The sequence below is a fragment of the Jatropha curcas genome, chromosome 9 (assembly GCF_041381405.1).
Source record: "Jatropha curcas cultivar XTBG-Jc1 chromosome 9, XTBG_Jcur_1.0, whole genome shotgun sequence".
Classification (NCBI taxonomy): Eukaryota; Viridiplantae; Streptophyta; class Magnoliopsida; order Malpighiales; family Euphorbiaceae; genus Jatropha; species Jatropha curcas.
Window position 1 is genome coordinate 7052076 of NC_143159.1, and position 26760 is coordinate 7078835.

At 30.9% G+C, this 26760-nt stretch overlaps 1 protein-coding gene across 3 annotated transcripts; it reads left to right on the forward strand.

Annotated features, from left to right (window-relative positions):
* The first annotated feature begins 11177 nt into the window (after window positions 1-11177).
* Window positions 11178-26684, forward strand: EFS (histone-lysine N-methyltransferase). 3 transcript variants are annotated; one of them, XM_037641169.2, is made up of 18 exons: window positions 11178-11427; window positions 11665-15065; window positions 15212-15419; window positions 16437-16597; window positions 16713-16792; window positions 16999-17130; window positions 17234-17350; window positions 18319-18411; window positions 19592-19669; window positions 20148-20204; window positions 21429-22224; window positions 22309-22364; window positions 22790-22869; window positions 22992-23074; window positions 23212-23291; window positions 23854-23933; window positions 24648-24713; window positions 25114-25250. In XM_037641169.2, the coding sequence occupies exons 2-17, from the start codon at window positions 11861-11863 to the stop codon at window positions 24691-24693; spliced, it is 5352 nt and encodes a 1783-aa protein (XP_037497097.1). In that variant the 5' UTR covers window positions 11178-11427; window positions 11665-11860; the 3' UTR covers window positions 24694-24713; window positions 25114-25250. The 3 variants fall into 3 exon arrangements, with proteins under 3 accessions (XP_037497097.1, XP_037497096.1, XP_012078323.1); XM_037641168.2 differs by having other exon boundaries at window positions 11181-11427; window positions 11653-15065; window positions 24668-24713; window positions 25114-26684; XM_012222933.4 differs by having other exon boundaries at window positions 11181-11427; window positions 24668-24713; window positions 25114-26684.
* The last annotated feature ends 76 nt before the right edge of the window (window positions 26685-26760 follow it).

Here is a 26760-nt window from a genome sequence, read left to right on the forward strand (position 1 = left end):
CCGATGGTGCTAGTGACCGGTCGTGTGGCTGGTAGTAAATGGTGATGGCGGCAATAGCTACCTATGATTGATAAATTAAAAAAAATAAAATTATAAGGTTATGATAAATGATCGGAAAATATTTTACTCTCTTGAAAATGATGGTCATTTTCCTAAAAAATAATTTAATTTTCCTTCAATTTATTTTTTTTGAACACCCCAAATAACGGAAAATTATGAAAAAAATTTTCATGCGATTTATTTTACGAAAATAAAATTAGCCTGCATATGTTTTCATTTTCATTTTCTTTTCTTTTATTTCTTTAGGAAAAAAAACCTTAAAATTAAGGATATTTTCAGTTGCTCATATGAAGCAAGATTGAATCTTTTCTTTGGAGACATCTGCCTAATAGTTTTAGAAATATGTCTAGAAACGCTTCCAAGTGGCATTCAACATGAATTTTTAAGAACAACTATTTCCTATCCCTGCCAATTAGACTGATTTTTTTAAGGTTTTTAATCATATTCCACAACTAGTCGAAAAATCTCTTCTCGTGCACAGAAAAATATTATTTTATTAATTATTATAATTAATTATATTATTTTTCCAATAAACCATTATGAATTCTCAAACTGCTAAGGAGAAGTATCAACATCCTACTTGAAACAATTAACAATGGTAAATATCAAAATGATTTAAAAGAATTATGACATTATTTACAACGGTCTAAAATTTTAATCTATAACATTGTAATAAAGTTTTATTGTCAAAATAAAATCATAGTGGAGGAACTAACCACACATTTCATTTTGATACTTAGCAAAACCATAGAATATTAACTAAAGATTTACTTATCATTTGTGTTTCAGACAACATAAATTAATGCTGCAGATATATTTATTTAAATCATAAACCAAGGCTAAATTCCCTTGTATTTAACTTGTCCATCAGATTATTAATGGGACATGAGCATTTTATCAAGCACTACATAATTGAATTTAGTCAATCTATTCTGAGAATTGAAGAATAGCAAATTTTAGATGATAATATAATATTTGTTAAAAACGAAAATATTTGAAATGATAATGGAGAGAAAAAAAAAAAAAAAAGATTACCCATATTCAATTTGATTTCTAATTCTTTAATTAACCATATTTAATTTAGCCAGAATTGAATTTTAAATTAATTTAGAACATAAAAATTGAGGTTGTGGTTAATTTATCTCATTTTAATTAGGTAAAAATAATAAGATATTAACTTTTATTTTTAAAATTAAAATTTTAAAAATAAGACTCAAAAAATAAAAAATAAAAATTGAATTATCGTTCTCTTTTTCCATCTTCGCAAATGGGGTATGTTGTTATTTTTTAAATAGATTAAAAAAGTAGAAAACTTAATAGTTTATTCATCTATTAAAATCGAGTAAATTGATGGATTAATGTATCAAAATACTCTGAACTTTATAAACTTTTATAATTTCACTCTATTTTGATATCTATATCAATTTTACCTTAATTTCAACACTTTGTAGCAATAATATCTTCAATTGCAATTAATGATGTAATAGCAAATAGAAGAATTAGAATCATTTTTTAGCTACAATATTTTATTTTTAAATAAATAAATAATAATAATAAAATATGAATTTTAAATGTCTTTTGAATATTAAATTATATTTCTTTTGAGTGGGTGACACATTTATAGATTTAGAAATTAAATATTAGAAATGTGGAACTAAAATAAGTAATAAGTTATTTATTCTTTTAGTAAATAAAAATAATAATTTAACTATATTATCGATCCAAAAAATTACAAGAATTGCGATCTTTTTTAACCTTACCATACAAATAATATGAAAATAAACTGCGTAATTGAAAAATTATATTTTATTAATTTAATTTTTATACCATGCTTTGAGTTTTTTTTTTTTCATAAGTAACAAAAAAATTATTTATTTAGTTATTACTTAGCACATCTATTTCAAAAATTAAAAATTTAATATATGCAACATCAATTGGGTAGACTAATAGAACATTTTTTTTTTTTTTAAATTCTTATCTGTGCCACATGATGACCTAAACTTAATAAGGGCGTCTTTGGTATTCTCAATATTCTCCCTCCTCATTTTAGTTTTTTGAACGTGCATTGCATATTATTTGTACTTATTAATTTTTATTTGTTTAAATAAATATAATTTTTATATATTAGTTTTTTTTATGGTGTGTGTTGCACATTGATTATTCTTGTTATGTACTATTTTTTGTACTTTTTTAAAATTTTTTTATTTATATAATATTAAATTATAATTTTTTATTTAAATTAAAATAAATACAATTAGTTAATTTGTATTACACTTTTCTGTACAAACTACTTGTAATGCTACTTTTTATGCAGTTAATTTTATTTTTATATAACGAAGTGATATCAAATTAAAGCTCAACTAAATCCCCAGATCCTTTAGTCCTTGATTTATAAATATAGATTTTTAAAATCTTAATAGGTGTCTAAAAAGCAAATAAGTCGTCTTCTAACCCTCTACTCTTAATCCTAAAGTCAATATTTATAAAGAAAAAATATTAATAAAATAATATACTTTTTTTTTTCTTTTTCATTCGATCAAACCATGCAAATAAAAAAAATATTTTTTATTTCTCTTTGAAATAAAATATTTTGAATTGTAATTAAAATAGAATTAAATATTTAAAAAATAAAAAATAAAATATTTTTAAATGATAAATAAATTTATTATCATTTATATTTATTAAGAATATATTTATTCATTAACGAAATTTATTATCAAATATTTAAAAATATAAAATATAAAAATATATTTATTATCCTTATCACATATATTTATTAAAAATAAAATTTAAAAAATATAATAGTTACAAATTATTCAGTAAGGAAAAAGAAAATAAAAATATTATTAAAAATAGAACTTTTTTCATAACTCACCTAACAAAAAAAAGTTTCAATATGCATAAATATATTCATATATTATAATATATATATATATATATATATATATATATATATATATATATATATATATATATATTTAAAATTATAAGTTTAAACAGTTCGTCAATCCCACATACATATATTCATCTTATTTAAAATATATATTATATATAAATGTGAAAATAGAGAGGATAATGGAATTTTTGAAATCACCTTTTATGAAATTTAAAATGTCTTAAAACATTCTTAATGCAATTAAAATTGATTAGTTGATTGGATATAATTTATGAAAATTATCTTTTAAATAAACATATATAAATAATTAAGCATTTCAAAAATTTAAATTTTAGTTAGAAAATTTTTAATTTTATTGGTATTTATCGATTGATTAAAAATATAAAATCACTAATACTAACTAATTTTTTTTTTTGAAGGTGATATTCTCGAACTTGCAGTAAGAAAAAAAATCAATGAAAGTAAACATCTAAAATTTTTTTTGTCCAGTTACAAGTAATTCTTGACTCAGTTGATCTAATCAATTTGAATTAATTAATTTTTCACTTCAAGAGTTCAATCATTGGCCTCTATAATTGATGTATGCTCTTGTTATGTTGCCATATTCTCCTTTGTATTTATGGGTAGGTCTTGGGCATTGAATTTCATTAGAAGCATCATTGGTGCATCATCTGTCTCAGAATATTTCAGCTTCACGGAATTTGTCTGTGACATCAATCTCTGTCACAGGCTTGGAGTCTGGCGCAGCACTACGCCCGTGCGGTGCCCCGGGAGCCTGCCCACTTGGCAATACTCTAGCTCTGAGGCAAACCTGCCATATCGTACCACACTGGTTTCGCCCTACCATGGGCTCATCAGGGGAGTGGCCCAGCTCCTGACCAGTTGTGCCCCGCGGCACAATACCCCACCTGCACGCAGGCTTTGCATGGAGTAAGGACCACTAGGGTGGAACAACGCCTTAATCGTTAAGCCTCCCCAACCCACGCAGGTTGAACGCAGCTAGGTACGTTCTTCAATGAGGGCCTAACACGGTCACGGAATTTGTCCGTGACATCCTTCCCTACTCAAACTGCGGCACGTCCTCGTGCCGAGGGAGAACGACTCGCCCTTGGACCGTTCTTGCTTTACGCCCCACTTTGACCCACTTCTCTGGCTCTACTCTGGCCAAGCTTGCTCCGATCCACATGCACGGTGCCTAGGACTGTGCCATTGCTTCGACATCGGATGGAGTAATGATGCCTAGGATTGGGGGATTGGGCCATTGCTTCAACATTGCTTGGAGTTATGGTGCCTAGGACTTCGCCATTGCTTTGACACCACATGGAGTCAAGACACAGGGCGGTACTTTGACATGGCAACCCTGGAGTGCGTGTTTAGTCGAGTGGACTCCGAAACGTGCAGCAAGTCGGCTCTGATACCACTCTATCACGGGCCTGGAGTCTCGCGCAGCACTGTGCCCGTGCGGCGCCCTGGGAGTCTTGGAGGGTTGGATGTACCTGGAATCAATAAGATCTTGGAGATGCTTTCTCAGTTCTTCCAACTCCGGAGGGGACATGCGATAAGGAGCCATGACTGGTGGCTTGGCGCCAGGCTACGGTCACGGAATTTGTCCGTGAGATTCTACTACTAATATTATTATGATAATGTTCTATATTTACCAAACACTAAAACAAAACTAAACAATTAATATAAGTAAATTGATATAGTTAATATATGATACATTTATTATGATTAGTTTTTTTTAGTAGTTTTGAAATTTTAATTCTAAATATTTTACTTGAAGTTTTAAAAAATAATAAATAATTTTTTATTATGTTCCTAAATCATGACTATTAACCAATTAGGAATAATAATTTAATTATAAATCTTAATATTTTAGGTATTTTGGTATTGCGTCAATAAAGGACGCATATTAAAATAAAGAAATTATAGCTTAAGAGTATTTACGACAATTATAAATAATTAATTTAATCAAATTAAATAGAAAATTAAAATATAAAAATAATAGAGAAATTTAGAAAATTAAACTACACCACGAAAATGGACAACCTGCAAAACACATTACAATATCTATCTAAATTTTGTTCATTATCCTTTAACGAAAATAATTGATGCGTTCATTATCCTTTAATAATTTGTTCATCCAATTACTAGAATTTAATTAATTTCTAATTAGAGAAAATATGTTCATTATCCTTTTAAAGATCTTTTTGGTTATAATTTTTTATGCCTTTTAATTTGAGAAAGTCGATTCCATTTATCTTTTTGAATATCCTTTTACTTATATTTTTATGCATTTTAATTTGAGAAAATATTTATATTTGTATCTCTATTTGATCTTGGAGTATTATTGTCCAATGATTTTTTATAATAATATATTTTGATGTTCTTAATTATAGGTTCTCACGTGATATTGCTTTCCACGAGGAAAATTGAAAATATTAATTCAAGTATTGAAACTCAAAATTAAATTCTTTTAATTTATTGATTTTTGAATTTTAAAATATGGTTAAATAATTTACTATTGGAGTCTATTAGTTAAATACAATAAAATTAAAATAAAATTTTTTAAATATATTATTTCTTTTTGATTTAGACTTATTTAGATTATTTACACATTGTATTTTAAACATTTTATAATTCTAATTTAACAAAAAAATAATAATTATGGAATTGCAGTATTTGACTAATATACCAAATAAGAAAAATTTTCCGTTTTTCGTTTAATGAAATCTTTTTGAAAAAAAAATGGACTATAAAAGTTTGAATTAATGAAAAAAGTCGCTATTTAGATATATCTGCTATTATTTTTATTTTCAGCTTTTGTATATTAAAGATGAAATAAAGAAAAAATTCAAGAGCGCTCTTCTCGTTCAATATTTTATTCTCCTTTTTTTCTTTTGAAACAATCAAATTTCATTTAATTTCCTTTGATTTAATTGGATGTATTTTTTTAAAATAATTTTTATAATAGATATAAAGATAATTAGAGTTTTTAGATTTTATTTTTTTCAAATATCCTTTTTAAATAAATATATAGAATTTTGAATTTTTTGAGTTTAATCTCATTTATATCTATCTATAAACTCCAGAAATTATATTCCGTTATCAATATTGTTATTTGCACATTGATCCCTATATGGACCTGAGAACTTTAAGCAATTTATTTTTAGATTTTGTGGAAAAGACATGAAGTCCAAAATATTACATACTATTTATAAAATTTCAGTTTAATTTTATCTGACGAAAATAATTGATGTGAAGATCAAATTTATATTTTATATTGTTGCTACACAGAGCAGGTCTTGACTTAGTAAATTAATGTTATAGTATCGCCATATTATAAAATACTTTGCATTATGATAAATGTAAATTTTCAATTATTTTATATAATTAACAATAAAATTATATATTTTTTATTAAATAGAAAAGTACAAATATTATTTTATTTCAATTAGATGTTACATGTTTAAAAAAATGCATTATATTTATTTTAATCTAAATAAGAATTTATACTTTAATATTATATAAATAAAAAATTAAATGGGTATATAACGAGCAAAATCAACGTGCAATGCACGACATAAAAAAAATTAGTAAATTTTTAGAATTATAAATTTAAAAATTTTAAATATGTGTATTCTATTGAAAATTTTATGTTTTAAAAAATATATCCAATCAAATCGTATAAGCATAAAGAAGAAATATTAATAAAAATAATATTTTTCCCTTTTTATCTATTTCTTTAATAAAATATTACGTATATTCTATTTAAAAATTTATTTTTATAAAAATATATCCAATCAAATCATACAAATATAAAGAATATACTTTTTTATTTTTCTAATTATCTATGAAATTAAATATTTTAAATTATAATTAAAATTAAATTAAATATTTAAAAAATAAAATATAAATTTTTCAAGTATCTTATTCGTATATATATGTATTAAAAAATAAATTTAGAAAAAATAAAACTTGAAATTTAAAATTCTTAGTTATCTATATGTACTTATTTAAAAAAATTAATAAATTATATCCAATCAACTAATAAAACGTAATTTTTCTAATTGATTATAACTAAAGTTATTTTAGCACACTTTAACTTTTGTTAAGGGTAGAATATGAAATTTCATTATTCCTCCTATTCCCACATTTATATATAGTATAAATAGATATATAATTTTTTATCAATTTTTATTATAAAGTATAATATTCTTTGTTTTTGGCAAGCTCAATATCCCCCCTCCCCATTCCAGTTTTTTGAACCTGCGTTACATATTATTTGTAGTCGTTGATTTTCATTCGTTTTAAATAAATATAATATAATTTATATATATATACATGTACATAATATTTTATTAATTTTTTGATATAAATTATAATTTTCTTATCAGTTCATATTACTAAAAATTTATGCGTATTTACAAAATTAAATTTCTCTCTATTTCAACGTTATATATAAATATATAGGTATAATAATAAAATAGTATAAATTTTTTAAAATTAAAATTTTCAATAATTCTTCATCCACAAATCTGTATTCACATATTATTTAAAAATAATTTTTAAAAAGTAATTAATTAACTTATTAATTATATAATAAGTAAATTAATCACCCAATCAAAATCTTCTAAAAGACAAAATAATTATTTATAAAATCTGTAAAAAAGACAAAATAAAATGTTGACAAAAGAGAGTACAAATTCTACATTTATAAAATTTCTCTTTTTTTTCAATCTTATATAATAATATTTATAATATTAATAATAAAATATTATATATATTTTGAAAATTTATAATTTGCAGCTATCCGTCATCATGAACACATATGTCCAATTTATTTAAAAATAAAATTAAAAAAGTAAATATTTAAAATTTTTTTGAAAGCCTTAATTATGTATTTATATTTGAAAATTTATTTTTAAAATTATATCCAATCAAATCAGTCAAACATAAAGAAGAAAAAAAGAATGTTAATCAAAAATATAATTTTTTTCTGTTTCCTAAATAAGATCTTTTAAATTATAATCAAAATAAAGTCAAACATGTTTGAAAAATAAAATAAAATTCAAATGTCTCACTATTATATACATTTATGAAAAATAAATTTAAAAAAAATTAAAATTTTGAAATACTTAATTATCTAAATGTATTTATTTAAAAAATATTTTTCATACATCATATATAATCAATTAATAACATGTGATTTTTAATTTGTCATTATTAATGTCATTTTAGAATATTTAAATTTCATTAAGTGTGATATCAAAAACCTCATGAACTCTCATGTTTTGACATTTATCCGTGGTATAAATAAATATTTTTATAGATTATAGATGAATAGGTTTTTTATATATCTATACATAAATATTTTTTTATCGATTTGGTTTGATTTAAATCTAACAAAAAATTTTTTGAATCAAAATCTAACGGTATTTGCTTACAATTGAAATCAAAATTTGAAACTATATTTATATTGTCAATTTGGGAAATTTTGTAAATTTATGTAATTTGAGTAAGATCATAAATTCCCTAACTTGATTAAATAAAAACAACCAAAATTTGACATTTCATCCGAATTTTTTTTTTTTCAATTGGATATTTCATGTGAACATTTAAGTTTTATCAGCAATACCCGTCGTTCTAATTGTCTTTAGATGTTTTGGTATATATTAATAATTTATATACCGATTTAAAGAAAAAATATTTGGTAAAAATAATTTTTTGATTAGTTGTTAAATCAAAATGGCAAAAAAAAAAAAAAAAAAAAAAAAAAAGAGAGGTAAAGGAACATTTTTATATTACAGATAGCGCTTATTAATTTATAAAAAGTAATGGTATAAGTGTCAATAATCACTTCATCTATTCTTTTTATTTAGAGAAAATTTATAATTAAAGTATTTCTTATATAAAAAAATTTACTTGATATGGAAACTTTGATAAAAAATGCTAAAGAAAAAAAGCTATAATGCCTTAATTTAACTTCATTATGCGTTAATTTTGTGAGAAAAATGAAATAACCGCAGACCAAACATGGTCATGCATTTAATGTCTTTATATTTGCAAAGCAGAATTGGAGGTGTATTCTCTCTTTGTTCAATGCATTATGTGTTATGCTTTTAACTACGATGCACATATTTTGGTTCAATTTATCAAATAACAAGTATATTGATATTTTTAAATGAAAATTTAATTCACAATCTTTTGAAATTTTGAATTCGCGTTGTTTTACGCATAGTGATAGAAACTCATATGTTGCAAGTTTTTGAAAAAAAAAATTCCGATATAGAAGATAAAAAATTATTATTTTATTATCAAAATCAATTGACGAATTAATTGCTATTATGGAGATTTTTATTTTTGGTCAAAGTTATCATCAAGCGGAAATGTCTAATATTATATTTTTTAATTTCAATTTTACTATTCTAATTTATTTTAGTTTGTTAAAATATCAATGAATTTATTAACTATTTATAGAAATGTTTTATGTTTGATCTATACGAGTATTTGTAATACTTGAATATTGTTATTAATGAATTATATTTCAAAAAAAAAAAAAAAGAGTCTTAACCTAGTCAAAATAGTAAAAGTAATTCAAATTTTATTGCCGAATAGGATCTAAATGTAAAAAAAATTAATTAATTAATTTATGTAAAGCACTGAACTTTTGGATAAGTAAATTTGACTAAAGGTTATTTCAACTTTTAAAAGCTATCATAAATAGTACATTACCAAATGATATGAATAATAATATAGAATTTTGACCTTGTCAAATTATAAAGGTTACTCAAATGTTGTTATCGAATACAACCTTAGTCATTCTTTCTTCTTTGTTTGAAGAAATTAATTATTTTTCTTTAATCAATTTTAATACAATGGAAAACAACAGATTTAGTTCTTATTTTTCACGAAAATAAATGTATTTCTTTTTTCACACGAATTAAGAAAATTAATTAATGTAATTCGTACAAATTAATTTTATTTATACTTTTTCTAAATATCTCTATATTAAATGTCACTTCAAAGATGGAAGTTGAAGAGTATGTGCAGATATTTTTGAGTATTCGCTTGAATCAATTTGATGAGAATTCAAATAGTTATAAATTGTTTTAGGGTTTAGGACGGATATAAATAAAGTACAAACATAGATCTCAAATTTAGTTATAGAGACGCTACACATTTTAAATGAATTTTGGTGGATGGATTTAAGTGGATTTGAGATGGATACAAAATAGATTTAAGTACCAATAGTTTAAAATCTGAGAGTACCCATCCCACTTCTATTCCTAATTACTCACAATAAATAATTAAAATTATCTGTAACAAGATATATAATATTAAACAAATAATTAAAATTGTTCATAACAAGACATAAAGTATTAATTAATAAATTAAAACTTAACTCGAGAAACTTCTTCAGTATTTATAGAGTATTAGATCCTACATTTAATCGTAAGTTCGGGCTGACATTTTAAAAAAGGATTTTAAATCCCACAATCATTAAATTTGATGTAAATAAAAAAAAAGAAATAAAGCTCAATTTACTCAATTGGACTTGGAAGAAATATACAAATTGCCCAAAATTAATTTTTTGATCTTGCACTAAAAGAATAAAAAATTCATTTCCTAGATAAAAATCCAGTATTTATCAAAATAAAATTTTTTGATTTAAATCAAATATAATAAATATTTTTCAAACCACATTATTCAATGTAATCAAATGTTTTTATTATCTTATAATTTTTTAAATAAATATTTTGTTTAATTACACTATAATTTTTTTATAATGATTGTGTTTATTTAAATAAATTTTTTCTTTTATAAGTTTAAACTTTTTAAATAATTTTTATTAGTTAATATATTAAAATTATTTTTCTTTAAAAAAATAATTTCTTATTCTTTTTTATGCAAATTAAAGAGATAAATATAAAAAAAAATCAATGTTTAGATAAATTATGCATTCGTTTCAAGTTCAAGCCAATTAAGCCTTATTCTAAAAAAGAAATGTTATTTTTGTGGAGGGAGACAGTAATATAATTATCGATTAAATAATTTTGCAGGCACCAAATTAAATGCAATGAATAATAAGTATTTAATTTGCAATGACATATTTGCCCTGTCTCAGACACGTGTCAACACGGTTCGTGACCGAGTCGGAGGAGGCGAAGGTTTCTACCTAATCACAGCATCAAAATTTGATAAAACCACTCTCTGTCTCTCTCTCTCTCTCTCTCTCTCTCGCTGCTAAAACTAAAAAGCTTTCGCTTTTCCTTTCCGTGCGTTGCTTTGACAAACCAATTAAGCAATTCCTCTTCTCTGTCTATTTATATATTTATAGAAAAAAAAAGGAAAAAAGGAAAAGAAACGAAGGCACTGTTTGGCGAAATAGAAAATAAAATAAAATAAATCGACAATGAAATAGAAAAAATTATTCTCTAACGGCCTTAAAATTCTATTTCTCTGCACAGGTATTTGCTTCTCTCCTTCTATCTTTCTTTATGTTATTTTACTTTTTCAATAATTTTTGGTGTTCAATGTGTGTTGATATGGATGTTTATCTAAGTGTAGGTTTGTTTGTTTATTTGCATTATCCTGCGAATTCTAAGATAGGGTTTTTGCTTGTTTAGAGAGAGAGAGAGTGGATTCTAGGGTTCTGTTTTATTTTTATTATTATTGTTTTAATTATTTGGCAGCTGTTGACCCAGGTACTGTTTTCTCGTTTTCCTTTTGAGGGAGACGGTGAGTCAAACTCAGAGGCTAGGGTTTTATTAATTGGGGATCGTTTGGGGTTAGGCATTGCTTTGGTTTGGGTTATAATGCAATTTACTGGAGTGTTGGTGATTCCTGTGATGTTTCCATAATAGTAATGCATTGATTGGTTAACAAGTTGATCAAACTTAGATGGGTTCGTGTGAGAACTCACTTGAGGTCCACGAACCTTTGCAACAAGCTTATATTGAGCAGCATTTGTGCTCAATTAAAAATTCTGATTCTGAGAAACTGCCTTGCTCAGAGGCTGGTGTTGATGTGATTGATAATGATGTGGGTCCCACTGGTGCTCTAGATGGGTTCCTAGAGTTATCTCAAAATGATAGTGCTGGTTGTGTGAGCTCTAGTGAATTAAGGGGCGCCGAGTCTGTTGATTGGGTAATTGGGTCAGCCACAGAGGTTGAATGTGGGAATGAGAGGCAAAGTGGAATTGATGATTGCAGTGTGGAAACTGATGGATTTTGTGTGGAAAAAGAAGCTTCTAATAATGAAAACAATGGATCAGAGAATTCATTGGAGGATTGTGAAAGGTCTCTGGAATTGGTGCACGCTTCCAGTTCAGTCAGAAATTGTGATCAACAGGATGAAGAGAAGGATGACTGGAATGTCCGAAGGGAAATGGAAGAGAAAACTGATGGTTTAGCTGGAACAAAAATTGAAACTTGTGACCAAATGATGCCTTCATTTAACTGTGAGATGCCAGCAGAATTAATAGCGGTGGATGCTTTGGCTATAAATGGAGTTGAACCAGACAAGGACATCCGTGCTATTTTGGAGAGGGCTGTGGTGGTCATGGAAAATAAAACTGCTGGTTTGGTTGAGATAGATACTGATAATCACAGCCAAACAGGACCAGCGAGTAATTATGTTCAGCTGGATGACCAGAAAGATCAACAGTTGAACAATAGTCCCTCTGCAAAAGTGGTTACAGAGGTTATAAAAACAAATAGCAATGTTTCACCTATGATAGAGACTATTGCTCATAATCAGTTGTTCTCTTGTCAAGGCTTTGATGAGGCCTTGGAATTAATGCCTAAGACTGATTCCTCAGAAGAAAGTATTAAACAGGAAGAGCAGAATGATGATGGTTCTATTACTCTGCCTTCTGAGCAAGGAGTTATGGAAAAGAAAAGTAATCTTTCTACTGGGGTAAAATGTAACCTAAATAACCAAACATTCTCCTCAATGGATGATGAAATGCATGTGGAATTAGATCCTTTTCCTCTCTTACCAAAACATAGTTGCCAACAAAATGACCTGGAGGCCAAGACTGTTAACAGTGTAGGTTCGATGGGGGTTGTGAATGGGAAAAGTGATGCTTCAGCCACTACGGATTCTGATATATGCATACAGAAAACACTCCATCACATTGCAATGCCAAAGGAATCATCAATTACTGGTTCTCTGGAGAGTACTTGTGAAAGGAAGAATGATCAGAAAAATGGCTTTAGTGTTAATTGTTTTACTGCAGAAACGGTTTCTACAGATATTTTGAAGAAAAGTGGTGTGGATAAATGCATCCAGGCATACCCTTCACAGGCTTGCCAGAGGACCTTGGAGAATTTAGCTATCGCTGACTCACTGGGTAACCCCGTCTATGAACCCTTTATAGAAGGCATGCCAGGCATTGTAGAAGAGGAAAGTGATGTGACAACTGAAATAAAGTTTGAGATTCATGGCCAGAAATTTTGTGTGGAAGGAGATGCCTATGATCTGAAGGAAGGGTCACCTGAAAAAACTCCCAGCAGTGCACAGTCATGCCAGCCCTTTGGGAAGGATGTTTCTCATGATATTTATTCTAGCCATAGTGTTGACTGTTCTGAACAGATTGATAAGGAAGGGAAGGTTCTTGCTGGAAGTTGTCCTTCCAAAACCACATGTCTAGACATTGGCTCATCCTCTTCACGAAGGAGCAAAAGAATTCGTAAATCCGGTCAGAAAACTCAGACAAAAAGAGCTGCAAAGAAACGCAAGAACAAAGCTAAACTGCAAGACCTGCAGATCTTCAAGGCTGATAGAAGGAAGAGAAGCTGTTTCTCCAAACCAGCTCGCTCTTCTAACTGGGGATTATTAGGGAATATCACCCAATTTTTTGAGCAGAGTAATGGGCTGGGGCTCAATGAAATTCAGTACTGTGGACCAAGAAAAATAAAGGTTGAACAAGGGAATGGAAAGAGGGGTAATAGTCAGCCTAGTGGAAGCTCCCAGAAGTCTAGTGGAAAAAAAAATTCTTCAACTGGTGGTATTCGCTTGAAAGTTATAGTCAGAAAAGAAGTTGGTCAAAATAGTCTGAACCTGGTGGTCCCAGAAGTAATTGATACCTCAACATCTGGTGTTCTTGTCAGTGAATTTGAGGCTAAAACATACACAGGAACAAGTTCCAAAATCCCAAATGTTGTTAGTGGTGCTGAAGATAAAATGGGGGAAAGGGAGCGTGAAGAGCAGCTTCAATGTTTTGGCAATAAGCTGGAGGAGGCAAAAGTATACCCCAATGCTTCTGTTTCAGATTTTCATGTAGCAGATAAGGACTTCGAGGGCCATTTGATTTGCCAGAACTCAGCTGTTGATGCTGCAGCGGACTATCTTGGAGTTCCCTCACATTTAGAGGTTGATATATCCGGGGAGGCAACTGAGAAGAGGTATACTGATCCTGGAACTTCACCAGACTCAGAAGTTATCAATTTAGTTCCTGAAGGCCAAGTCAATGCAACATGTCAAGAAGATCTCCACGATGTTGTTTTGACTTCTCCTAAAGCTTTTGTTGCCGCTGGAGCTGTTGCTAGGGGTAAGAAAGGAAAGAAGAAAGATAGACGCATCCGTGTCAGTGACAATTTTGCAGAAGATATATCTCCTGGTATGTCGAGCATGAAAAGTGTTAAAACAACAAAGAAGCACGGGGGTAGGCAGGGAAAGGATGATGGATTTCTCTCTAGTCAGATTCTTATTTCACCTACTAAAGCAAATGTTTCTAGCAACTTTTCAAGCCATAAAGAATTTTCTGAGGAACAGTTACATTTGTCTAGAAAGACCGAATTTAGAGTCTCTGAAGAGGCTTTGCAAGCAGAATCTGGCCTTGATTTTGGGCCTAGATTGTCAGAATCACAGAATTCAAATAATCTGCTTCATTCAGTTAAATCTAAATCCAAAGGGGGTCAACTTCCAAAGAAATCTGATGGAGCAAGCAAGAGAAGGTCCAAGACCTCTGACAAAGCAAGGAGCAAGAAAGAAAATGGTTGTGGACAGAGAGGGAGTGAACGGAAGACAGTTAATAAAAACAAAGCCAAGGAGAAGAGTGAATGTGATCACGTTTATAAATCAGCAGATAATCCAGAAACAGGTATTATATTATTTCGGTTGCAAGCTCCAAATTTAATTCTTTAGCAATTTTGTATTCATATTCTGTTTTTTTTATACCTCGAATAGATGTTTCTAGCGTGATAAATATCAAATATCAGTGCGGTTTCACATTTATTGTCACTGCAGGAAATTGTATTGCTAAGGACACTGGGAAAACCAATCCTGTTGACAGTGTTGCCTCCATAGATGTTGCTAATTTGGACATGGCATCAACTGATGCAGTGGAGCAGCAGCCACCTGCTGATAATGCTTGGGTGCGCTGTGATGATTGTCATAAATGGCGGCGTATTCCTGTTACACTTGTAGATTTGATTGGTCAATCAAATTGCCAATGGTACTTTCCAACTTCTTATGTCTTTCTAATCAATCATGCAACTTTTTCTTTCTTCTTGCTGGGTATATTCCTTTCCTTTTTCTATTTCTTGGGTTATATGATTTGTTAAAAAGAAATAAAATTTGAGAATTATTGCCTATTTTTTTAGTTGGTTTGCAAATTCTCTTAGCCAGTGTTCCATTTCTGTACTTATTTTGCTCTCTTGAGTTTATTATTAGTCAATTTATAAATTCCTGTTTGGTTAGGAATTGATTGCGGCGTGACACTTTAGTCTATACTAGTTCACTTAGTTATCACATGATCTAAAGTTTTCTTTGTTTAGCTCTGAATCTAATTAAATTAATATTTGAACATTGCTCTAACCAGGCTCACATGGAATATGGCTTAACCTTTAATTTAGGCATTCCATATTAGGAGGTTAGTTTAGCTGCTTTAGCACTTGGGGGTCTTTGCTTTTGTCTCCCGAACATCATTCTCTTTTCATTGTCCTTCGGAAAATGTCAAATCTTTTAACGTTGATTGCTAATTTAGGGGCTAAAAAATGCCAAAATCCCAAAGTTTCTTCAAATTTTTTAGTGGTTGCTTTGGAAAGTAGCCCCAGTTCATAGCACTTCCAATAGCCATATTAGCAAATATGTTTCAGTTTTTCTTTGCAACCCCACAACAATGACAAGCTGCAACAATAAGGCACTAGCAGAATAGCTGACTGCCAATGGTGATTGCAACTGCAATTTCAAACAGCCAGTTGTTGAGCTTGTTATATTCCCTCATGGATGGGGAGAACTTATATAGTGCAGTCATTGGACATAAGAAACCCCACCCCTCCACCCCAACACAAAAAACAAAAAAAAAAAAAAAGAAAAACCAGTGTCAATTTATTGGCTGGTCAAAATATAATGGTATTCTTTGTGTCATCTTATGTCTACATATTGGAGAAGACTTGTTTCAGTCCAACACAAACTTGCCTTACCTTCTCCAAAAAACTCTTCTTTTATGATCTCCAATTCATTTTTGAAGGATCTGCGAGGACAACATGGATAAAGCCTTTGCTGATTGCTCCATCCCCCAGGAGAAGTCAAATGCAGAAATTAATGCAGAGTTAGGCTTATCAGATGCTGATGAAGATGCCTATGACGCCCCTTTAAAGAATAAGGGATTAGAATGGAAGCGTACTGCAGGTATGTAATATTTGCTAGTTATAACAGAACAGTAAGATAGGATACTGGCTTGATTCAGTCTTAATGGTTTTCAGCATTTTGTGGAATTGATTGTGATTCTTTAATATATTGTCAGTTTCCAAGGAGCATGAGTTTACGCGTATCTCTACTAACCAGTTTCTGCATCGTTGCCGGAAGACGCAGACTATTGATGAGGTACTAACTTGACTTAATATCATTTCGGTTTGTGATTGTGGATTTCAATAGATTTATGATGAGTTCAAATATTTTATTAATGTTGGTAATGAAGACAGGACTATACTTGGCCTTGTTGTTTATTTATTTGTAAAAGGCTGATGAACTTTTTGACCATGTAGTTTGCTCTATATCTAATTTCAATTTATTTCATAAACTCTAAGCAGATAATGGTTTGCCATTGCAAATTACCTCTACATGGTGGGTTAGGTTGTGGAGATGAATGCTTGAATCGCATGCTTAATATTGAGTGTGTTCAAGGCACCTGTCCATGTGGGGACCTGTGTTCAAATCAACAGGTAAAGCAGTCGTTTAGTCGGACAATAAACACTAAGGTTCCTATTCATTGATTTTTTTTGAACCATGAAGATCACAGTTTTGTGTCCAAATATCTATTTGCAGTTCCAAAAGCGCCATTATGCAAAAATGCAGTGGGCTCGATGTGGGAAGAAAGGTTTTGGTCTGCGATTGGAGGAGGATATTTCTAAAGGGCAATTTCTTATTGAATATGTTGGAGAGGTAACTTTTTAAGTGTTCTTTAGTCTTTTGAATTAATGGAAAATTAATTATGAGAAAGAAAACAAAGGGTGAAGGCGTGAAGCATAGGGCATCAAGCCTCATTGAAAGCCACATTTGCAAGTTTCCATTAATATCTTAGTTTTCTACTTACAATAAATGTGTATTGGTAATTATTGTTAATCTTCTATGATGAATTAGAATTACTCCACTCCAAGCCCTTGGTTGGATTTTGTTGTTTTGTGCGAACTAGAGGTGTTCACAGTTACAAACCAAACCAATAATGGAAATTTATAAGAAATTAAACCCAACCCAACCATGAAGGGTACTCAAACCAACCAAACCTATTAATGCAGTATGGTTTGGTTGGTGATTTGAAAAATACTCACTGTTAGAAAAAGAAAAAAAAAGAACAATAACTTCACATTAATAATTCCTTTATGAATAAAAAACCCCTTGTCAACTTAATAAGGGTGTGATGTTGGTGAGATTTTGAGCGAGAAACTAAGTTATTTGTCATAATACACGACTTATTAAGAGAAGTAATTTGGCTAATATAAATGCGTATGAAAAAAAATAATACCTATCATATGTATGTTTGATTTTGTTCTGTTTGGGCAGTTTTGACTTCAAAAATGTAAACTGAATTGATCAGTTTTTATATTTTCCAAACCAAACCAAACCAAACCCTCAACCTTTCAAAACCATGCCACTTATTCATGGGGAAAAAAACAATTTCACGTTGGTAGAACATGATCCAGAGCATATTAGCAAAATATGGTACTAACCAAAGTAATGAAGGGCTGTAACTATTACCGTGGGGTAGGTGAATGGATTGATCTTGACTTTTGCTCTCTTGTCTCATTTTCTATGCATTTCTTGTTCTCTATATGTGAGTGTGCACATATTTCCACAATCATTCTTTATGTAAAATTTTTTGTTGTCAAGATTTCTAATGTTTGATTAATCAGGTGCTTGATATGCATACTTATGAGGTGCGAATGAGAGAGTATGCTTCTATGAGTCATAAGCATTTCTACTTCATGACACTGAATGGCAGTGAGGTTTGAATTTATTCTTCTATATTCCTATTTCTTTTTCCTCTCAATTTTGTTGTAAGCAATAGTGATGATTGATGTGTTGGTTGAGACTGAACAAATTCAATTAGTTTCAAAATGGTGGAAGAAAAGGAAAAGGTTGGTAACATGATATCTTGTTGGCTGGTAGTAGAGCTATGTTGTGCATGTTAGTTACAGGTGAGAACTACATTCAAATGTTTTTTTGTCTTTCTTGTGAAAGCTTACTTATAGAGTTTTCTGGAGGTTCATAGAGTATGACATTTTGCATTCTACCTATAGAGCCTTCACACATTAATATGCATCAAATAGTAATTAGTTCGTGAGTGATGCAATAAACCTTTAATTTCTACTTGACTGAAAATAGTTAAGTCTTAAATATAGACTATTTGGGATTGGCTACACGAAATCTTTCTCTTCCATTTTATCCACCCGGTTTATAGCTTATAGCTAAATCTTCAGAACAATTTAGGTTGACTATCTTTTTTTTTTCACTACTACTGCTTGTGTTATCCTGGGTCTGTTCTTTGCTTTCTAACATGTAACATAGGATTCAAAAGCAGTTATTCTCTCATTCACTATCTTTTTCTCAAATGGATATAAGTTCATACTTTAATCTTGATCTTCATAAAAGAATTCAAAAGCAGTTATTCTCTATGGTTTTAGATCTCATAAACAAACATAATATTTAGCTATTTTTCTGAGTTATGCATTCTCAGTATTAATGTTATGCTATACAGTACACATATTAGTTTGTGGATGCATATTTGCAGTGGATCTGTCCATGGGTTGGTCAACTCTTTGCTTTTGTTCTGAACATCTGACAAGTTTTACAATGTTGATAATATCTGGTTGCCATCTAAGCTTCATTTTGGTTTTGGTGCCTCATAAGTAGAAGCTTGTGTTTAACTATGTTTAGGCATCTTTTTAGATCTATCTCACAGTAGTATGCAAGAAATTGGACATACTTTCCATGCTTGCCCTCGCAAAGTGTTGTCTATGTTTAACTAAGCATTAGCACTAGTTCCTTCAGCAGCTTCTATTAGTTTTTGTACTGTTTTTAATCTGAATATGTTGTTATGTGTGTCTTTATTGGGGGCGGGGGTTCTAATTATCTTTCTATAATCGATTCCATTTTCCTATGATCCGTGCTTTTCATTTTTTTCAGGTAATAGATGCTTGTGCAAAAGGAAACTTGGGGCGTTTCATTAACCATAGTTGTGATCCTAATTGTCGTACTGAAAAGGTGATAAATTGTGCAGCAGAGTATTGTATGAATGTTCTATTTTGCGTTTGTTTCAGTACTGCATTGTCAAGTTTCAAAAGAATATATTTGATTTTCTATGCAGTGCCTCTTCAAGATCTTCTTCTTCTTCTTTTTTTTTTTTTTTTTTTTTTTGTGTCTCCTGCTGAAATTTATTTCTCTTTCACTTTCTTTCTAGTCTCTTCCAAAAACAAAGGCACATAGCATGTAATGTTCCTCTTTATTATTTTTCTCTGGAAAATGTTTGCTACAACTACTTAGGAGAGAGCCAAATTATGTTACTGGCCAGGTCTTCATGTAGGATTTTGAAATACTGTTCGTTTCTTCTATCATATATGCTTTCATGGTTTTTTATATGCTTTCTGTTGCTTGAGCTTTAATTTTCATAAAATTCACTTTTATCTGAATAAATTCTCTTTATAGTTGAAAATTTTCTTTACTGTTAAATTTTTCTGAACAGTGGGTAGTCAATGGAGAGATTTGTATTGGACTCTTTGCACTGAGGGATATTAAGAAGGTATGTCGCACTTTATATTAATTGACTGTACTCTTCATCCCAGTGCACAATTTTTGTAGGTTTTGTTTGAACTCACCAGAAGCTGCACATCTCTTGTAGAAATTTAGTTAGTTGTGAAATTATTTCTTGATGGTCAAATCCCGAGTTAATATGAAAATTTGAGTATTTAAATTTTTGCTTTTATTTTTTTTTAAATTTTCTTTGTTTCTTTTGATGGCTATAAGTTCAGTTCGAAATCACAAAACTTTTAAAAGAGAAGTGCTGGAATTGAGTAGGTGGAAAGAAATCATAGAATGAGTTAAATAGGACCTATTTTGTTTTCCCTGGTAAACAGGACAAGTATATAGTATGTTTGTTAAGGATGCATGGTTTAATTTAGGGTCTAGAAGTATAGTTGCTTTTCAGTGCATTTTACACTGAAATGTGGAATACAAGGAAAGGGGTCAGTTCAGAATGTTGCTGAGAAGAGGTTTTTAACTTAGCTCATTTAGGCCCCTTTTTCAGATTAATGAGACCAGATTGGGTAAACAGCCTTATGTTAAAGAAGATCTTGTCGTATACTATGTTTTAGTAACTTCTTTAGTGAAAATATAATTGTTGATTAACTTCTGGTCTAGAGAGATTGAACAATATCTAAATAGCATCTGTTCTACCACTGCCTCTTTTTGTAGGTAAGAAATGCTGCTGATTTGTTTCATGTCAAGTCAAACAGTTGAGAATATATTTTCTGTTCTCTACTGACTGCATGCTTATCTGATAGTTTAGTAAATATCTAGTATGTAGTTTTAGTTGGAGAATCAAACAGAACACTGACTGCATAGAACATTTTGCTTGATTTTCTGAAAGAGATCACATGGATAACCTTGAAGCTTCTTACAGGCATTAGAAGTCTTAATGCCTTACAATGTGCCTTTGCCAGAAAAGATACTTGTTGCAGTTTGTTTTAAACTTTTTTCTCCTCTTTCTCTCTCTCTCTCTCTCTCTCTCTCTCTCTCTCTCTCTCTCTGTGGTTCAATGGGAAAATAGTCGGGCCATGGCATTATGACATGTGCAGTTGTCTCTCATTCCGTAAACCTCACTACTGCAACCCCAATGGGATTTAAACCTTTGATCTCCATGCTAGAATTTCAAGCATTAGCAGTATCTCCTTTAGGCCTATGTTTTACATTTAACACGCATGCATTATCATCATTTTGACTTTGTATAAGCCTGGTTTTTGTTCAGGGTGAAGAGGTGACATTTGACTACAACTATGTAAGAGTTGTTGGAGCTGCTGCAAAACAATGTTACTGTGGGTCACCTCAATGTCGAGGCTATATTGGTGGCGATCCAACAAGCACTGAGGTAATTGATCAAGTTGATTCAGATGAAGAATTTCCTGAACCAGTGATGCTTGAAGATGGGGAAGCTGGAGAGAGATTCAAGAATAGATTATCCAGGATCAGTTCCTTTGATGGTGTAGAACTGCAAGTTGCAGAGAGTATATCTAAAGATAGAAATAAAATGGATATTTCTACAACAGCTACTGAGAAAATGGAGGTTGGCCTTGAAATTGAGGACGGCATGAACCAATCTGTCTCTGCCATTTCCCAATTAAGCAGCCCAATGGAAATGAATGATTCAAGGGGAGATATTCCATCTTCTAGTCAGCCAGTAGAAATGTCTGCTCAAGCAGATGATGTAATCAGCAAATCTGCATCTCCTGTCAAGCAAGAAATTTCAAAGGAAGATATTCAAAGTGGGGAGACCTGTCCAACTGCAATGCTGAGCAAATTATCATCTGACGGTATGGTTGCTAACAGAAAGTCCAAGTCTGCTACAGCAGAAGAAAAACGGGTTTTTGTTAAATCACGTTTTCTGATTAAAACTTCGCATCATTCTGGTTCCGGTAAGAAAGGAAAGTTTACTAGTAATCCTACGAATGCTAATAAAGTTCAGATGGTGGCTAGCAAATCTCAGTTGTTGTCTATCAAACCCAAAAGATCTATAGATGGTACTTCTAATGGTCGGTTTGAGGCGGGTAAGAATCCTCCTTTTCCTTGTGTTAACAAATGAGCAATTGTGTATACAATTTTTAATGATTAATGCTTTTTAATGTTTGTAGTCGAGGAGAAACTTAATGAGTTATTGGATGCTGATGGTGGGATAAGCAAAAGAAAAGTAAGCAATTTATTGAAATTTTTGTTATATATATATATATATATATATATATATATATAATATTTTTGTTGGCTTTTCAGTGGTTGATATTTCCTGGTAGCTTAAATATGACGGAACCGCCTTAGATACTGTCTGTTTGTGGTCTTTAATAGACCTATATTTTCCTCTTTCCTTTGGACTTTTACGTTATTCCTTTGCTGTTAGGATTGTGTCTGTGCATTTCAAAGTTTATGTAATCATGCCTTGCTCTTGTCATTTTCAATACAAAAGTTTTGTATATCATCTTCCTAATGTGACGTATGCTTTTGTTTTTAGAAATGTCATTTTCATGTTTGCTTAAACTAATACTGACTGTCTTTAGTGTTTTTGGCATCTACATATTTTCTCCACTTATGCAGTTTTTATTTGTATTCATTTTCTGACAGGACGCCCCTAAAGTCTACTTGAAGCTTCTGCTTCTTACTGCAGCATCTGGTGCCAGTGGAAATGGTGAAGCAATTCAGAGGTAATTTTGGGTTTTCTCCTGTTTTTTATTTATGATGTACTTTCATCATGACCCAAGTTTGATGCTTAATTATTGTTTATTGTGAGGTGTATGTTTAACAATTTAGCTTATTTATTTTGCAGCAATCGAGATCTATCAATGATTCTTGATGCACTTCTAAAAACTAAATCACGAGTTGTGTTGATTGATATAATTAACAAAAATGGTATGTTCCTTCTCCTGTTGCATAACATGCAAAATTTGCTTCAGGAATGAGCAAAATCATTGTAGTTGCTCCTTCATAATCATTTGCACAAGGAATGACTATTGCTGGCTAAATGAACACCGGTCTCTTCCTTTTAGGTTTGCGAATGCTCCACAACATGATCAAGCAATACCGATGGGACTTTAAAAAGATTCCAATTCTCCGAAAGCTTCTGAAGGTGTACATACTGGGAACCTGGTTATTAGATATAGACCTGACGTTGTTTTCTATGATTGGCTAAACATTTGCGGAAGTTTCCAATCTTTGTATTGCTGCAAGTTTTTCCTTCCATGTGAATCCAAATGTGTCAAAATACAATTTAATATTTGAAACCAAAATATGCATTAAATGGAAATGCTCTTTAGTGAATATGCAACAAACTAATGGTTTTCTGTTCTTTCTACTGTTTTTTGATACTTCAAATATTCCTTCGTAATTTAAAAGTATGGTGCTTTATCAATTAGGGTTGCGTTGATTGGGAATTGTTTGCCTAATAGTACAAACTTATGATTTTCCAGTCTTTCTCTTTTGGTAGGAGGGTAAAGGAAATCAGAGGTCTTTCAAAATTTTTTTTTTTTCCTCCTATAAATTCCTTTTCAAACAGGCATTCCCTTATATCATCAACCTTATTCTTGTGACTTGATTTATTTCATCGAAACTGTTGTGTAGAACTTAAAAGTAAATAACTGAGCAGCTTTCAGGAATTGGTAAGTGTAAGCTACTAAATGATTTTTCTGCAGGTGTTGGAGTATTTGGCTGTCAGGGAGATACTTACACCAGAACATATTAATGGAGGTCCTCCTTGCCCTGGAATGGAGAGGTTAGAATAATATCTGGTTATTGTTAGTGCATTTGACTCTCTGTTAATGAATCAAAAGCCTGTTTTCTTTTTGTTTTTTCTCCACTGGGGGTTACATGCTACAACACATGGTATTATTGCTTCACAATTATTGGACTTCATCTTTTTTCAACTGAAGTCTATTGCCTGACTCTACTCAATTCTGAGGGGCTCTCTAGCTCAATTTGTATCCTCTGTACTGTGTTTTTTTAGTCTTACACTGAGATGTGATTTTTTGAACTGACAAGAAAACTGGAGAAATCTTTTTTTTATTTTTACTTTTTGTTAATGTTAAGAATAGAACATATTAATCCACATCTCGTGATTCAAAAGGGGATTGTCCTTGATCTGAAAGGAAATGAAAAATTAGAAAGGTAACCTGATAAGCTTCTCCTACAATTTTCTCCTTTACAACAATATTAAAATGTAGAGAGAAATGGATACACCTTAGAATGCATGAATTATACAAGAGAAGGAATTGTCTTTGTAGATGAAAAGATTGGATTAATCCTTATTAAGAAAATGTAGTTATACAGGCAACTTTATGAAAAGAAAATCATTGCTGTGTAACTGGCTCTGTTATTTCCTTTCCAATATTCCAAGCCTGCCAAATTCTTGCAAATGTTAACTAGATGGCATTTTTTTTATTAACTCGGTGTTGACTTGACGAACTTATTGATACGTGTTTCTGAGAAGGTTGATGTTGAATTCTGCAGCTTTAGGGAGTCAATGTTGTTATTGACAGAGCACAATGACAAACAGGTATTCTCTCAGACTCTTTCCTTACCAGTCTTAAAAGCATCTTTACTGTGTACTTTGTCTGTCCCAAAGTGTCTTTGGAAGCCAACAATTCAATAGGGATTGATGCATTCAGAGCTGTATTTAAATTCCATCATTGACCTTTATCTAATCCTTAATTCCCATTATATGCTGACAATAATGAAAAGAAAAAAAAAATGTAGCATCTATTTTTTCGAAAGACTGATATTGTGGCAGATGAAAACAGCGGACAAAATCTTTGAGATAGAGAAGCATTTAAAACTATGAATGGAAGCCATATTTGTAAATTAGAAGATCAATTCTGCAGCAACTTGTTATATATGTATATTAGATATGTCTTTGGAAAACCCAGGTTTTAACAAGTTTATCATGAAATGAACAGGTTCATCAAATTGCACGGAATTTCCGGAACAGATGGATTCCTCAACATGGCAGAAAATATAGACATGAGGATAGGGATGATGGGAGGATGGAGTTTCACAGAGGTTCAGTTAATAATAGGGTTTCAGTTCCACTGAATCATTCACGTGATCTAGGTGTAAGGCCTACGGAAGCAATAGAGTGTGCCAGCCAGTCAAAGCTAGCAACTGCCTCTTCTGTGGACTCTGCTGTCCACGAGGGCTGTTCTGCACCTTCTGTTGGCGGTGTGGTAAAAACTCGCAAGCGTAAAAGCCGATGGGATCAACCGGCTGAGGAAAAACCATCTTCAAGATCTCTTCAGAGTGATGGACAGAAGATTCAATCCGGGTTGCTACAACAGTCTGAATACCACTCACAACCTGAAATGGGTAAAGAAATATTGGATAACGTAGAAAAAGGAAGCAAAGAGAATAGTTATTGCCCCCATTGTGCTCTCAATTACTATCTACAAGATGAAGTCAGTTGTGCTGATGACGGAAGGCAGAATATGCAAAGTGACGTTCCACCTGGATTCTCATCTCCCCTTAACCAGAATCTGGTTTCATCAAGTTCTTCATCAACAATTACTGAAATCCAACAACAAAATGGTTGCATGGCATCTCCAATTGGTACAGTTGTTGGGCATCCACAGGAGAAATTCATTTCACGTATGTATGTCTCTTATGGAATTCCGTTGCCTATTGTTCAGCAATTTGGGTCACCTCGGGATGGAAAAGTGGAGAGTTGGACAGTTGCTCCAGGCATGCCTTTCCATCCTTTCCCGCCACTTCCTCCATTTCCCCAACATAAGAAAGAAACTCCATCTCCTGCTGTTAATTCCATGGTGATAAATGGGTCTACAGAAGAAAGGCAACGAGACAGACATGATCTTGCCACTTGTTATCCAAATGAAAACAATCCAAGCACAGCTGGTGGTAACCAGCCAGATATGGATATACCTAGTGAAAATGGCCAACAAGCATTTAAACGAGCTAGGGGATCCTCGCATGATTTGGGAAAGAGATACTTTAGGCAGCAGAAGTGGAATAAAGTGCTGCCCCCTTGGATACGGAATAGGGATGGGTTTGGATGCTTGGGAAACAACTCAAGAGGTGGAATATGTACCGATGTAGGAAGTCTAACAAATGATCACAGAAATTCATACTGTTCACAGGATGTAAGCTGTAGAGTGGAGAAAGCTGGAAATTGCATTAATCAGCAAAAAAGTACCTAAATGAGCATTGATTTTTAGGAAAATCTCTAAACAGCTGCTGGATTTTCTTCCATATTTTGATGTTCCTCAATTCTTTTTTATTTTTTTTTTTGTTTCCAGGTGTTTATTTTCAATTGAAAATTCATTCAATTTCAGAATATCCAGTCTGTTATACTCGGCTCCTAATGACTATAGCTGAGGGAAAAAAACATACTGATCTTGCAATTTGCACTCTTGGATATCAATCAATGAATCTGATCACCCCTGAAAGAGGTAGGCATTTCTTTTCTTGTATCATTTTCTCAGATTAATGGAATACAACATTAATTACTTTGATGGTATCTTCTATTGAGAAAATACAGAACAGAAAAGAAAATCATATCTTGATGATGAAGTTGTATAAGATTGTGTTTCTGC

Coding starts and splice junctions, on each gene's coding strand:
- EFS (XM_037641168.2), top strand. CDS start 11,861: ATGGGTTCGTGTGAGAACTCACTTGAGGTCCACGAACCTTTGCAACAA. Junction 22,225..22,308: donor TAATGGTCGGTTTGAGGCGG/GTAAGAATCCTC, acceptor TAATGTTTGTAG/TCGAGGAGAAACTTAATGAG. Junction 23,075..23,211: donor TGATATAATTAACAAAAATG/GTATGTTCCTTC, acceptor TCTTCCTTTTAG/GTTTGCGAATGCTCCACAAC.